At 40.7% G+C, this 16,864-nt stretch overlaps 1 protein-coding gene across 3 annotated transcripts in view; it reads right to left on the bottom strand.

Annotated features, from left to right (window-relative positions):
* ext1c (exostoses (multiple) 1c) overlaps window positions 1–16,864 on the bottom strand; it is an 89,010-nt gene that overhangs the window by 60,301 nt on the left and 11,845 nt on the right. For all 3 annotated transcript variants that reach the window (XM_080863633.1, XM_080863635.1, XM_080863634.1), the window contains exon 2: window positions 11,764–13,155. In XM_080863633.1, coding sequence (XP_080719759.1) covers window positions 11,764–12,710 — 947 coding nt within the window. In that variant the 5' untranslated portion in view covers window positions 12,711–13,155. The remainder of the gene's footprint in view (window positions 1–11,763; window positions 13,156–16,864) is intronic.

Raw genomic sequence — 16,864 nt, 5'->3', positions numbered from 1 at the left:
CCCTTGTGTACTTGCTTTGTTTTGGGGTTTTTTACACCGGCTGGTGCTATGGAATGGGTGTAATTTCCTATTCATAGTTTTCACTTTCTACCACGTCATTATTGGACCTTGAGGGCAAAGCAAGACTTTCCTGCGTTGCCAAAATGCCGTGCAGTTGTTTAATTAGTTGCACTAACAACAAACTCAGCTTTTCCTCACTGCTAGCAAAAATGTAGAGAATAGCATTGCATGCAAACGCAACACACAAAAAAATAAAAAAAAATAAAAATATTAATGCTTTGCTACCACTGTCCAAAATAGTAAAAAACATGGATGTAGCTTCCAGGATGTAAAATAAATAAATAAATAAATGATGAATCAACCCAATCCAGAAATGCGTTAAACCTGCATTTAAACCTGCATTCTGTTCGAAAGCTACATGGTGATAGCTGTGTTTGAACCTCTGTAAACACTTTCCTGTCGAGTTTTGGGTCAAGATAAGATAAGAAATTCTATATTTTGTAAACCTCGGTCAAAAAATCTTTCAAAATGAAGCATTATCTACGATTATTAAAAGCACATGCTCATTGGCTGACAAGAGGTTACCCAATATTTGTGCAGTTTCACAGTCAGACCTGCCCCCACTCATCGCATTCAATTTTTTGCAACCAAGATGGCCTCCATGGAAACGCTTGCCTCAAGGCTTCAAAACCAGACAAACCAATGGGTGATGTCCCAGTAGCCACCTCCATGTTTTCTACTGTCTATGCTACTGTCCCAGAACGTAGTCCACAGTGAGCAAATGATAGAGTTAAATTACAATGTCCATCTGACATAGAAACACTAGATTACACCCCATGTAATGAACAAGCTGTAAGCTCTCAGTTAAGTTACACATTGTGGGACTGATTGCTTTCCCCTCTAGAAGACATGATTTTCAAAGTGACACCTCTGTCTCAGTAGAGTATGGATATATAGAGTCAAACAATAATTGAAATTGTATATATATATATATATATATATATATATATATATATATATATATATATATATATATAAAATAATTAGGCAGTGCTACAAACACTCAAATAAAAGAATGGCGCGTAAGTGAAATATCAAGTAATTACACTGAAGGTTATCAAATAGTTTGCATAAAAACATATTAGAGGGTGCTTGGGTAGCCCTCCATCCAAATCCCTGTTTAACCCCAATACCACCACCGCGTTATTAAAAAATGAGATACACAGATCATGTTAATGTTGATAGTGCCGCATATATTAGCGAGTCCTTTGAACCCTCCAGTGGTCGGGATTATCACTGTGTATCAGTCATTCATCTGAAGACCAGCCAATCAGAGCCCTTCATTCTACATCAAAGAGGGCAAAAAAGAAGCGGTTATTAAAAAGCTTTTTCATCTTATTGCAAACTTACACTACACAATATTTTCTGACCTAATTTTACGGCAGATATCTCAGGCAATTTGGGCATCCTCTGAGAAAGTGCTTGGGAAAAAAAATTCTTCAAAATGTGTTTGGGACAGCCTAATTGCAGCGAAATCTGGTCTGAGTGCTGCGTGTCGTTTTTGTAATGATATGCCTGCTGGCTTCTTTTCACATTAATGGTTTGAACTTTGAAACCTGAACAATTTCAGCATTCTTTGTTTCTGTTGAGGTCAGGTGGTTTAAACGAGTCAGCCATACAGAAATGTGCCTTCCCTTAAAATTTTTCCCTTGACGCCTCACAATTTTGATGACCAAAAGAAAGAAAGACTGAGATGTATCAGCAATCACATACCTCCCTTCTCTTGATAATGACTAAGCTACAAATGCTCACAGATTGTGCTGCTTGGGGTCAAAGGTCAAATAGATGCTATTAAGAACAAGTAAACATGTGAAAATCGGGCCTCTGAGCTGGAGGCTGGCTCCTTAACTGCATAAGGAATGAGAAATGTCTCCCTCCACATTTCTCTCCTTCTCTTTCTCTCTCCCAACTGCATTGTCATTGTCAAAGCTTTTACGCTCCAGTTGGCCTGGACAAAGCGAGCACAGTCGCTCCAGGCTTTTTCTGCTATGATCGCCACGGCGTTAGCCGGGGTTGATAAAGGGCTCGATTAGGGCACTGAATGGGCACCCATTAAGAGGACATCCACACCAGTGAGAGAGCCCCTGGGCCAAACGGTCTTTCTTGAGAAACCTGATATGCACCTGACAGAGTGGAACCACCCACTCGCACTTACTGGAGTTGTATAGCTTTGCTACGACTGAAGAACGAAGAGCTGAGAGCGGAAAAGCTGAATGAGTTTACTCACTGGCAGAGGTTGACAGGAAAGAACATTTTCAAGGCCAAAGCAAGCTCAAATCTTTATACACTAAATCTGCTATTAAAAAAACGACCAATGACATTATAAACCTCGACACATTCATCTCAAAGCTTTTTTTCTAGTTTTTGTGGAACCTAAAGTCATGTTTAAAAGGTTTTAAAAAAAAGTGTTTCTGCATACAATTTGACTCCCAACATAAACTGCACAATAAATTCAGATGTAATATGCCATCGGGCAAATGTTTCATCCCCAAGCTATAATCAGTTCCCCAAAGAAGAATCTTATTAAATATGACTTTGGTTAGCCTTCTGCTCTGAATTATTTCTACTGAAAAATTAGATTCACTACTCAAGTCATAACTAAAGTTATAACTTTAAGCCAAATCTCCCGTATTATCAGTGCGAAACAGAGCCATCGTTGAGACGGGCTCTGGATAAGCCCCCTCCTTATACAGTGTGTATTAAAGATCCTGAGCTCCTTTGGAATAAACTGAGATGAACTCTGTCAAGATTTGTTTAGACATAGTTTGTAACCGCGTGACCTCAGAAAAAATACTACTGCTTCCAAACTGCTGAAGGCTATCAGAAGAAAACCGAATTCTTTTTAAACCGTCGCTGTTTTCACACGTGTGAACGCAGCGAGGTCAAACCGCAGACAGAGGATTTTACAGGTAAGGTGATCCAGTTCGAAGCACCTGGATAATATTTGCTACAAAATATGACAATGTGACTACACTTTATGATTTATGATCAGGTGCCTCTACTGACAGGTGAAATGTTTTAGTTTAAAATTAGATACAGAGGAGCTGGAGTGTTACAAAACTATTAATGTTATCTAAGCATTTAGTTGTATCTCATATGTCTTGGACCTTATTCTAACAATGTTACCATAAAAGACTACTCTCCACTACAACACCACTAGAATTTGTTTGACTGATGGTAAATAAAACGTTTATCAGTGCTTTATGGGCACTGACATACTTTATGAGTATTGGAGAAATGTATGCTGCTATGGTGTAAAGCTCTCCAGTTTATAAACCATGCATATTCTGCCGATGTTACAAAGTTAGATGAGAAGGAGAAATCCTCTCCTGTGCCTGTCCATTAAGTGCAGCATGTTATCTTGCAAAGAACAAGGATTCAAACAGGGGGGAAGTTAGTCTCCTTTGTGCAACAATAAAAAAAACTCTGATAATCATCTTCCTTATGCACACTAACAGTTATGTTACATTTTAAGTCAGTAGGTTTGAAAACTGGAAAAAGGAAACCTAAATGATTTATATACCACTGATAAACCATTCACGAGGGACCTTAGCTGAAATACAAAAATCAATCCATGATGGATGTAGGAGACTGAAAAAGGTGCACAGACAGATATGCAGACATTGGTCAAAACTTTGTAACTTCTTGAAGTGTGGATTGAATAAATACATTTCCCTTTGTTACTTTTTGCAGGGTGAAAAAAGAGTTTATCAAAACGTGCATGGAGTTCGGGAGAGCATGGTGTCAAAACTGGAATGCATAGATTAGCAAGTCAGAAGCAAAAGCAGGTACTGTTCGTCCGGGCTTGTATGCAGCATGTGATTAGCATGCAGGACAATCGTGTGCAACACTAAACACACAGCTGTGCTGTCAAAAAAGTTTGCCTTCATGGAGAAGCTGGGTCTTTTCATAAATTATGCATACCGGAGCTCAGAAAGATGGAAGGAGGCCTGCAGTCAACTGCAGGACTGTATACAGTACAGTCTGAAAAAATATAATGAGGGAGTTTTCCAGACCTGATGCAGCACAAAGCTGCTGAGACCTGAGCTGACTCATGTAGGGCTGTGGCTCCAGCGTCGATGGTTTTGCTTGGGTGACAGTGCAAACAACAAGCTTTAGCTACAATGAATGCCCTCTGACAGGACGGATAAATTACAAGCTATTCTAAACAACTGAAGAAGCAGGTTTAGTAAAAATTAAAATGGAAATAATAGCGTTTAGGAAGTGGGAGGTTTGAGGCTTTGAGTACAGCGGTTGAGAAAACAATGGCCGCATAAAGACTGGAACGCAAACATTTAAAGGCAAATGATAAGCAGGTTGCAACTGGCTTATCCTTTATCAGAAATACAAAATGTAATTCAATTCTATGTGGAATAAAAGTTGTTCATCAGTCCAGATGAGCAGCGATTGGAAACTTTCAAAGACCACTGCCAAAAAAAATCTTTTTCCAAGTAAGAAATACAGTCAAAGACATCATTTCCACTAGATAAAGTGAACTTGGATTGATTTGTGACCTTACAAATGTGCCTCCCTCCTGCACATTTTTGGCTAAAACCAATAATAACCATCTAAATACTAAGAATTGAGAGTCAAATCAAGCTTACAAATTACTCCTTGGCCAAGTGTTATCGGTCCACAATAATTCCTGGAAGTGAGATCACAATATATGCTACAGAAAAAAACAGAAAACTGTGTGCTGCATGACAAAATTGAAAGAAATTCACTTTTTTTTTAACCTGAAAGACACCAAGGTTAAAGAAAAAATCCAAAAGGTGTCATTATCTTCATACTTAAAACCAGTATTGAGGCTAGACCAGCCTCCTTCATACTTCTTTTAGTTCCACTTTGGTCTCCACCAACTGCAATTACGCAATTCTGTCTGTTAAGCTGCCAGGTTATGTTAACTAGATAATTAATCAGAGCTTTTGGGGCTTTTTATAATGATGAGATGACACAACACTCCTTTCAGACACAATGAGCTTGAATTGAAACCTGAAACTTGTAATCAAACCAAGAAAATAACATTAATAAAGACATTAAAACTTGGTGGAGCTTAGAGGAACTACATAGTTTCATTAGTTCGGTCTCAGTCACACAGGGCTAGAGACTGGTTGGTGACCCTATGGCAACCTCTGATAGCTAAAGAAAAACCAGCATTTTGCTAACTTTGCTAACAGATGCTAACTTGTCTGGAAGCACATTTTTAAAACCAGCACCGATATTTGGTGATATTTGCCGATAGTTTTCCTTTCTTTTAGACAGATGAAACATAAACAAATATGTTGGTGTTTATGATCCCTTACTAAGACACTATGACAATGGTATTAAAGAATTATGTGTTTTATTTGTGTTTTATTGCTCGTATATGCATCTCATTTTAGATTTCCAAACATATGTTGACAAGTTGCAGAGTGCTCGCCGGTGGACAAAGTATGCAACGTCTACACTCATAACATGGTTGAAGGGTGTTTCGCCTGTCTTAATCTATCGGCCATATTAATTATTCACTTATTGCCCAGTATTGACATATTGGGATAGATTGTTCTGACTTTATTCTTCAGGTCTTTTCCACATTTCACAGCCATCTGATCCACTGTGAAAGTACTGATTATAATGGATTTAAAGCAAACTTAAAACCAGTAAGTTTGTGGGTGAGCCAGCAGGTTAATCTTAAGCCCTGGATACAACCTTTGAGGCACTGTCTAATTTAATATATATATGACAAGACTTGTTGAAAGCACTGAGGGGAGAGGACCGATGTGTGGGATTAGAAAGACATGAGCCTGAGAGGAGGAAAAGAACGGAGGATGGAGTGTAGAAGTGCCAGAGAATCAAGGCTGCGTCTCATTTCCAAGTATTTTAAACAGAGACAGCAGATATGGGCCACACAAACCACACACGCACACACAAACCACAGCATCTCCAGAGGTACAATTTCACAGGCCCTAATTGCAGTGGGCTGCAGCATTTCTTATTCAGTTTGCCAAAATCTTAAACTGCACTTTCTCATATTGCATTTACAGATCCAGGCACACACACACATAATTATGCATGTTCCCACCCACATATTAATTTAGATTGCGCTTGTGCAGAAGTAGTAACTACGCTGCTATATTTTTTTCAATGTTTACCAGCAGGTAACAACAGCACCACCTTCCTTTCCAGCCTTGATTCACTTTTCATCAACTGCACCGAAACCCTTCGTAGTTTAGGAATTCTTACCCATTTGCAAGCACATGACAGCTGAACAGATTGCACCTATCCGTTTCGAATCACACAGGCTTGGGAGCATTGCTGCAGCTTTTCCTTCTAACTTTAGGGTAGCAAATTCCTTCAGTTCTGTTTTGCCCGATTAGTATGCTACATTCATTCTGAACTCTCACCCAGGTTTTAAAGTCTGAGTGCTAGCTCTTTCGCCTTCAACAACCTCAGCCTCCTTCAAGGGAGGTCATCAATAATCACCATCGGTTTCCAACTCAAGAACTTATATAAACCAACCGCAGTTAAAACTAACAGTGATGCACAGCATTTGAGCGACTGAAATCTCATCCTCCTCCTGTGTTATCCATCTTTGGTTAAGCCACCACTTCACAAACACACTTCTTAGCTGGAAGTTTAGAACTCAGTGTTTTTGGCGGCACCTTTTGTACGTTTCTCTCCCTTTCTTTCTCCCCTCTCTCTCGATTTTTCGCACTCTTGCTCATTTACATTCACTGTACAATGCACGTTTCCCAACCCTTTCTTAGAGAATTCTATAAAGCGAGGGAAACTAGGCCATTAGGCTGCAGCGCTGCTTCTCCCTTGCTTCAACTATCGCCGCTATTCCAATTCCCTCTTCCTCTTCCCCGTCTTTCTCTCCCACTTTGCCACCCTCCCTCCTGCCCTGTTTGATACTCGCTTTTTCCTCAACTTGCCTGCGGTATCACCCAGTCTCTCTCCCCCCCTCCAACTTTTTTTTTTATAATCTTTATCACATGGCATTTTTCTTTTCTTCCTTTCTATCTTGCTACTCTTATGCCTTGGGTACCACTGTGTCCTATCTCCAACTTGTCTCTTTTCTATTTTATTCTGTATTCCCTCCCTATCATCCATAATCCATGTATGCTCTCTCTCTCTCACACACACACTCAAAGTTCCACACCAGTAAAATCGGACCAAAAAATATTTCCAGGCACCTTCTGTTCCTATTCAGATTGCCTTTTCCCTATGGCACATTTTAATGGGATTCTTTGGGTCCAATTTACCAATTGTTCCGCACTTTTAACGAGTGACTTTGTGTTAATAGAATTGGCAGCGACAAAGGTATTTAACAAACCCTTAATGAAAAAAAAGTACTTTGAGGACTTCCACGGAGATACCAATTTTCCCTTAAGCCAGAAGTGCAACACTTATACAAAACTCAACAAAAACGCAATATAACCTAACATTTTAGAGCAAACCGTCTTTAAATCTAAGCTGGACACATAGCTTTTATTAATAATGCTTTTGAACTGGCTGCTGTCTGGTACGGTGGCTGAAGGAAAGGTTGTTGCTTTGTTATATTATGTATAAAGTACAAAAGTATTTAGCATGAATGTATCGAAAGCCTTGTGTGTTTCATTTATTTTTTATTGTAAAGCAGTTTAATTTTAAATGTGCTATATAAATAAAATTTACTGACTTACTTACATTTTAGGAGCATAAAGACAGAGTAAAACAGGTAAAACTTCTATTGGTGTTACACACAGTGGATATGGCGAGGTATACTGAGGATAAACTTCAGACATTTGTATGAAAAGGTATAATTTCAACTTCTGATGCTGAAAAAACATCCTTGACGATAGTGTTGATTTTTTTCTTCTTTCTTTTTTGTTCTAAAGTGTAAACAGAAATGAAATTATTAACCTTTTAAACCTCAGCAAACAAAACTAAATCTATCCTCTAGAGATGGCAACAAGATATTTTTTATATTTTTTTGCTAAATCTATGGGCCGAGCCGAGGGTCAAAATAATTTTGAGTTGGTGATATTATGTTCAAGACAAATTTCACAGACTGTCTGTAGGCTTAATCCTCTTGGTGTAAACTACTGTGAGTCAGTGAGGAACACAATTACCTTAACACAAATTAAGCTACTTGTGTTAAGGGGTTAATTAAAAAAAGATGTAATGTATGCATGAACGTGTTTACGTGTAAAAATATTGCTTTCCAATTTGGAAACTGAGCCTATGAGCTGTGCAAGTGTATCACAGTTTAGGACCTTCAAAGTGTAGGACCTTTGATATTCGCAGCTTTTATATTATTACCTCAGTTGCGATGTTATTACCATTTACGCATGCTGTGCACCAAATTGCTAACATTCAGACTCTTCAGTAAAAAATATGTATTCTATAGACTCATAGACTAAAAAGTTTATTTTTTCCTTTATATCCACCAGCTATGACTTTATACTGAAAGCTGTTTAGCAATTAAAGGCAAGAGATACATTAGTGAATGTAATCTCATCACCCATATAGCATTTCTTCCTTATAAAACTTCATATATTTTTACTGTTAAAACAAAACGAGGAGCCAGTGTTTACCCAGAAGGAAACCTTTTTGCATTCCTATCATGTTCTAATAAAAAAAAAGGGGGGAGGGGGATTTTTATTGGGGCAGAAAAATTATGTCATGACGCTCAACTGTTCGCTCCATCTGAGTCCCCCCCCCCCCCCCCCCCCCCCCTTTTCCTAGTTCCTCCTCCTTCCCCTCCTCCTCCCTTTTCTCCCCCATGGGTTGCTTATGTCACTGATTGTCCAGGTCTCTCAAGGCTAATCTGCTGGTGTACCAGATGCAGGCGATCATTAACCTGGTGCTACCTTCTAAGAGCCTCATTAACCAAGACGCGGTCTCAAACGCGAACACAAGCTCATGCACGCCGTGTATAGCAGTGACAGTCACAAACAAAGAAGCATGCTTTCTCAGTGACACGGCCTATTAGGAGCAGAGCAGTCGTTTTTCACTTGCATTTTTGATCAAAAATAAAGAAGCAAACTATGTAACTGCAGACAGATGGAGTAACGAGGATGTGTTGCTACGCGATCTAAATCTTGCTCCTGCAGTTTTTCTCTCCTTCTCCTGTTTCTTTGACACGTCTTAATTCAACGGCCACCACGGTTCTCATGTTCTCCCTGCAGAAATCCCCCTTTTTCTTTCCCCCAGAGGGAAATTCAAAGGATGCAACAAGAGAGATGATCCAGCACCTTCCCCTTGCTCCCATCCCCTCTCATCTCTAATTCACCACAGAGAGAGAATTCATACAAAAGGAGAAAAGGTTTCTTTTTAAATCAGCTTTTTTAAAACTTTTTTTGTACAAATGACGGCTGTCTCCATTTGCCTCCCCCGTTTGCACCCTTGCACCCTCAGAGCCGTTGCTCTACCACAGATTTACATTGGAACTGCCTCTCATCCCCCACTATCCTCTCTACCTCCTCATAACCCTCCCACCTCCCCACCCGGTGTTTAAGTAGTGGGCTGAGTGGAATAAATGAATTCATTCATAAGTCTTACAGAGCTCCATCCCCATGCCTCCAATGTAAACAAGCCTACGGTATAGTCTAAAGCATGTTCCTGGATCAGATCAACCAACAGACTATGGAATTTGAAGCAAATTATATTATATTGTATAGTGTGCCACCACAACTTTCCATATTCATTATATTAGTATACTGACATGTTAATAGGCCCTCCAAAATTTGCTTTGCAGTTTTATTCTGTTATCCCCAATACAGCCATGCTTTGACAGTCTGGTGTGACTCGAACTTCTACCTCTAATTCTTTTCCTGCTCTTTGCAGGAATCCATCATCTCCTTTCTCCAAATGTTCTGCACCATCAGAATACCATGGTATGTCTCTATGAACGGACAGGCACTGACTTTATAATGAGAAGCTCTGTCAGCACTTCAGCTGCAGAGACTTTTATTGCAAAGTGTAAGTTCAGCAAGTGGGAAGCGAAAAAGAGACGCCCGTGTTGTTCATCTCTATGTAAATGCTACTGCAAAGAATAATAAAAGATAATAGAAATTGCACAAAAAAGTAGACTATAGTCATAGAATTACATTACTGAACATATATTTGATTGCTCCATACAAAATGATTACATTTACTCCTGCTTAATGAAAAAAGCTATTAAAAGTTGATTAAAAAAAGCAAATTAAGAAGCATGGAAACAGCCACTGGGGTCTAAAGCTACTCCACATTTAATACGTCCATAACAATTACCAGGGTGTAACGTTTTCTTTACAGTAAACAGAAAAAAGAAGTGTTGATGCTGGATTTCAGGCTTTTTGTGCTCGGGAGCACTAATTATTCTTCCTGTAAACCAAAACCTGAATGTCTGGTTGATGTTGACCTGTGTGTCTGCTGTAAGGCAACTGTTGGCAGATAAACCTGTTTTGAGTCATTTGATTTTTTTTGGGGTTTTTTTTATAACTGAATCAAAAGCTGAACACCCAGCAAAAATGAAAAAAAAAAAAGGTTTGCATGTGACTGAGGTGTGAACAGCTTATGCTGATGTTTCACAGTGCACAACTGTATGAAACGCACGATGAAAGGTAGTGATCAGCTCCGAGGCACATGGTTCTAATTGACTGGAAAAATGAGCAAGGGGGGAGGCACAGGGAGGAAAAGACATGTTTACCAAGCTGCTGCTGCGAAATGTACAAAGCCGATGGGTGTGTCTCCAAAAGCTTTTCATTATTAAATCGACAATGGGCGAAAAACCACTGGGTGAAGAGCTTCAAACAGCACACAGGACCTCAGTGGAAATATATAATTTGTTAGTTGTGACATTGTTCAACCTGTTTTCACATGTCACATCCCGACATTAATATTGTTTTAGCAATAAAGCCCTTTAGGTGTTGCTGTAAGCTCATTTCTCAATGCGTTTTATCCTCCCCACCTCTTTGTCTTGACTTAAGTAACAGTGACAAGCATTCTCGGTGCAACACGAGCAAGAACATCTTGCCGTGAAAAACATGGACGGTCTGAACAAAAGAAAAATAGCACCCTTAAACCCAACAGCAGTTTATTATTAACAGATTTCGGAAAGCCATTCTTTGCGCTGACCTTTGCTTTGGTTCGTTTCACACAGCAGTTCCAGTTGTAATTCATTAGCTGCAGCTATGCTTTTTCCTGGACTTGTATTATTAAACACAAAACACAAAGTGGAAATAACTGCATGTGCACTTTGGCTGAATTCCCTAATTTGCCCATCTATCACACTGTAATATATTTGAAACCCTAAATAGTAAGGGTGCTCAAGGTCAGTTACCACAAGTTAGCCACATTACAATCACCCTTTAATAGGACTAATATAATTTAAGAATAAAAAGGATCGCTGGAAGTTGTGACCTGAATCTAAATTTCCAGAGACGTGAGTTAGTGTCTAAAATCTTTGATCTAGGATGCAACTGCCAAATATCATAAGCTCAGGCAGTCAAAAAGTGTGCAGCAATAAAAGAGAGACAAAAATAACCAGTGGGACACGAAAGCTACCCCTGACACAGCTTGTAGAAAATCAGCTACATCTAAAAGACCAATAAAACAGCATGTAAAGTTCAAACGGGAAGGCAAGCAGAACAACCCCATTGTGTATTTCTTAATAAAAAATATAAACCTTTCCACCATTTCTTATGAATCCTTATATAATGCCACATTGACTCATACATTCACTGTGGCCCATCTTACCTTTCGTATTCCAGGTTGTCATGGTCGCAGCGGGCGTCTTTGTGCTTCTCCCAGTCCTTCCCGTGGCGGCATGTTGTCAACGACACAATGTCCTTGCCATTGTGAATGTGATGAAGCGCATTTCTTGTGTCTGAGCCGATGCCCGTTAGATAGCGCTTCCCTTTGAACATCAGCAGGTACTTCCTTCGTGGTGGAACTGTGTTCCTCACCAGCCAGCCCCGCTCTCCACCCTTCTGCGGGTGATCCTTTGAGAAGAGAGGGATGGAGACATCAAAGCCCGGCCTGAAATGTTCTGTGTTGAGGCTGGCTTTGGCTAAGATGGCCTGGCCAATGTTGAAGCCCAGGTCCTCTGTGTAGTTAGGCCACGTGCCTGAGTACAGGTTGAAAATCAGATGGTTCCGCCCGTCATTCCACAATGGGTAACCACGGATACGTTCATCCACATTGGGCACAAACTGTCCTGATAGCTGGTCCCTGTCTAAGGTGTCTATACCAAGCACGAACAGACATGCCTCACGGGGGTCTGAGGTGTAGTACCGTGACTCGGCTATAGATGTTAGGATCTTCCTGTAGCTTTCTGACACGCGGTCGTTTTTCTCCGATGGATATATGTACACTCTGAACCCTTCCCTTCCTCTACGGCGACACCGAGAGAAGTCAAAACAGGTCTCCATGCGACAGCGGCTGTCTTTATAAATGGCAGACCATGCCTGGCGCCGCTGGCGGGGTGACTCTGCCATCCCAGGGTCTGTCTGAAGTTCATCCAAGTGGGCATAGCGGGGCAAAAAGGCTCTGTCGGTCCAGTTGGGCCAGGGGCGCATCACATCACCCCGGTGGCGTGTCAGCAGGCGGAGTAGACGCAGCTGGACTCCTCCACCCCAGTAAAAGAGGACCAGCCAGCAGCACGCACACAAGCCCAGCAGAACATACTTCTTACGCGCCTGCATGAGGGCCTGTGACAGTCTCCTTTTTCCCTGCTCTGTCTCGCTTTCGTCCTCTGTTTTTACTTTTGTTGTCCCCTCAGCTCTGTAGCCTCACAGGGGTTTGGGACTAACTTGCAACTTCTAACAAGGAGCTTCTAATGGAGGACAATGTGTTAACAAGGACATCGCTGCCTCTGAATGTGGCCCAGTCCACTTTGCCATTTAGAAAGGACACAGTCTAAGTTACTGACTCCCCTCTTTCAGTCTCTTTCTGGCCTTGCCATTTGCTTTCAACTGTACGCTCAGATGTGTGTATTAGCCCGCCTCTGCTGTAGCACGCGCTGCTGCTTTGTACATTTCTTCCGCTGTCCAGCCCGGCCGAGAGTGATGAAGGGTGATTTCTCCGCTCTCGCAGGCCAAGCTTGCTGCCTCATAGTGCCTGGCACAACTGCTGTCTGCAGGGGCCCTCCTGGGGAGAAGTAAACAAACAAGAATACACATCAGTACACAGAGCAGCATCACAGCTCTGCAACCAGCACTGAGAAACACACTGGGTTATAGTTGTTTAACTGCTGTCTCAGCAGATGCCGTAACTAACACTTTTCATAGCCCAGTGGGTATAGCTTTTCATTTCGGTTAGTCATATGTAATCTGCAACCCCCCGATCACATTTAATACACACAAACACACATATAATCAAATAGCACTCAAGTACCACAGCTGGGTAATGTTTCACGGCCAGCGGAGGGTTTTAAGCTGTCAAAATCCTTCTTCGGCTGGAGCTCATAAGGAGAAAATTGGGAAAAGTTAACTCAGCGCACTTTCAAAAAGGCATCCAACCGAGATCAGCCACACATCAAAATCATCTTTTCGTCAAGTCTACCTTCATCCCTCTCCGGCTCCCACACTCCTATAAAAAGGGATGGCTATTTACAGGCTCATTTGATAGCATGAGAAACTGGGAGCAGCTGACTGGGCTTGATGCTATCGAGCTCTTCAAGCTCCAGTTGAACTGAAGCAGATACAGTTGAGGTGCAGTGAAGGAGAAAATAAGACGGCGTTTAGCATCTAAAACTGAGATGTGGAAACACAGCAGGAAAACATAACCGCTTTATGGCTCTGAGACGTCCATTCACCGCGGACGGACTGAGCGAAGGCTTTTTGTAAATTTGCAACGGTATTTTTTTTTTTTTGCCAAACATCCCCTCATAACTCCTCCAAACTTGTACAGTACCTACAGTGTGTGTCTGTGTGGAGAACACACCTCACAGTGAAGGTCAGTGTTCTTTCTGCCAGCTGCCACACAAAGGCAGCTTTCAGGCCTCACCTGGCCACCCTCTCTCTACCTCTCATTCACATTCCTCCTTTCTGCCTCTTCTCCAGCTAAGGAGAAGCTAGCCTGCCTTCTCCTCTGGCAGCAAAAACAAGCAGCACAATGACGGTGTGGGTAAACAATGCAGGTTTTCATTCCTCAAACTGAAATACAGCAGGAATGGAGTTTTGCATGTGAATTGCTGCGCATAGTTAAAATTCTAATTAGTATGTATGTTACTGGGTGAAAAGTGTGAAAGAAATCAAACATTTTGGCAGTAATTGTTCCTTTGGTTCCAGCATTTACTAAATATCTCAAGGCTTCAATAAATTCAAGGCTTCTGCAGTTTATTCAACGATAAACTGAAATTTGCGCTCTGCTGTGAGAGAAATATGTGACTGCGCGACAGATCACACAGACCTCTGTGTTAAGAAGAGCTTTGAATGTCACAACTAAAGTTATTTGGTATATTGTTTTTGCTGAATGAGTAGTTCAGATGACAGAAAATTAATCAACTGATAGCTCGAGTCTTTCATCAAGCAAAAATGTTCAGCATTTGCTGTTTTCACTTTGCGAAAGCGAGCACTCGATGTTACTGCTTGTGTATTTTTTTCTAATGTAATAGCTTTTGGGCAAACAAAAGCATCAATTTGAAATGTCACTGCAATTTTCATCATCGACATCTTTTGTTCCCAATTATTACGAAACAATCGAGGTTAAAGCCCTCATTGCAGTCAAATAAACATGCACTAGATTCCAGTGTCACTTTCTATTAAAAAATCTATTAAAAAATGTTCAGATTTAGAGAGGAAAAGTCTTAATTTAAGCTTCATTTCTTTATAATTTGCAAGGAAACAGTCAGTATTTAGTATTACCACCTTTATTCTCCTATAATTTCTTTAAGTAGTCTTTAGGAATAGTACTACGGGCTTCTTGAAGGACATTCAAAGCATGCAAGCAGCAGCAATATTCATGTCTGGGCTCTGGACAGCAGCATTATTATTACTAACTGGGCAGTGTATTTGGGATAACTGTACTGCTGAAAAACATGTTGCTTTCCAGATGGTAGTGAATGGTGGGTTAAAATTTAATGGTACTTTTCTGTGTTCATAATAACATAAATTTTGACAAGATGCCCAACCCATGACATCGCCTCCACCGTGTTTTACAGACGGCTGTACCTCCATCCTGAAACCCTTTCAGACGAGGCGTCGGTGAAATGAATCAACCAGATGTCACGTGTCAGGTATTTGGTGGATTTTTTCTTATTTCTTAAGGACAATGCTCTCAGTTTTTCATCTGCTGTAAATACTTTGTTGTTGTTTCTGGTTTTTAGCGGTGCGGCTCCTTCTATTGTCCTCCACTTGTCCAAAAAAATTAAGAAATGGGGAGTGACTCAAGACTTTTGCACAGTGCAGTATATTAATAATGTTAACTAAGATTCTTTATATGGTCAGTTGCCCAATCAGTACACTAAGCTGTGGTTCTCTTTGCTACAACATGGTGTGGAATGCTAAACAGCGCAATACTAAAAACATCTAAGCAGTGGTCTGAGAAAACATTTTCAGTTTAGTACCACCATAAAATATGACTTTATTGTTGTGCTTGTCAAAATTAAACAGCAGAGGCAACAAATTCTTGAAAGTCTGACTTTGATTAAAGTAACTTTAAATGCTTGAAAGCGTGTATGCAGGTTAACTGTTACATCTGTACGCATAAGACTTGCATATAGGACTTGTGTGTGTGCACCACTGCCATGAGTGTGAGCCACAGCACCCCCAGGTAATTCGGGTCAGCTAATCTGCCTGTGGAGATGTTAGTGGGTGGTTTATGTCACCTCCCGTGTTTCTACTTTGGCCACAACTGAAATGCAAGCAGTCCAAGCTAAGGAGAAACAGACACTTGGGATCCCATTACATGCCCCTCATCAATAATTCACTGGCTTCTTTAGTTAAGGCATTGATTTTCCTTTCTTTATTTTTTCCACGCTTTATGTCCCCTGCCACCAACGAGCGCAATTAGGCCTCAGTTTTATTCAGGATACACTTTGGTGAGAAATGAGCTCTGTCCTGGTGATTTGTGGTTCCAGGGATAATTGATAGTGATGGCGGGAAGGTGTAATAGAAAAGTGATGGAAGGTATCGTTATAATGATGGTAATGATGATGGGCATGAAAAATTTATTCCGTTGCCTTATCTAATCTAATGCCAAGCCACTTCGCATAAGGACGCCATTGCTTTTGCCCGACCTCTGCAGGAGTCTTACAAAAATAACAGTCCCATAAGGATATTGATTTTAGTGCACCAAGTCTCTCTGCATTTGTGCTGGATGAACAAAATAAATTTCACAATAAGACACCAAGACACCATCTCGAATTTGAATTGATTTCAAAATTACAATACAAGGAGAAATATCAGGCGAATATCTGAGACGGTTAGGTTTCAGGTATCAGACTGGTGGAGGATAATAAGCGAATTGAACAGTCAAAGAATTTATTGTTACAAGATATCCAAGTATGTGGGAGCCTCTTGAGCTCTGCCGTGCACTTTTGTATCCAAGGACAAACTGTACAATGTCAAAGAGCGGCTATTAACAATAAGCAATAATGATGAATGCATGCATGCCTGGGCCTGACCAGCTCTCATAGCAGCTTTCTACTGCAAATAAGCTGGAGGATGCAGACATAAAGCTGCACACATAAACACAAGTAAGTGGCTTTAAGTGGTGACAGTCCCTCTGTCATGGATTGGTGATGGATCATTGTGGTTGGGTGACTAGCACTGGGAAAAAAAAAGCCACAAGGCTCATTGAATAGAGGGACCTTAACGTGGAAAGATAGGGTTCAAGAAAAGGTGAAAGTAGAATT

Source organism: Rhamphochromis sp. 'chilingali' (assembly GCF_963969265.1).
Source record: "Rhamphochromis sp. 'chilingali' genome assembly, chromosome: 17".
Lineage (NCBI taxonomy): Eukaryota > Metazoa > Chordata > Actinopteri > Cichliformes > Cichlidae > Rhamphochromis > Rhamphochromis sp. 'chilingali'.
The sequence above is the reverse complement of the archived record's forward strand: the minus strand, read 5'-3'. Positions and strand labels throughout refer to the sequence as shown.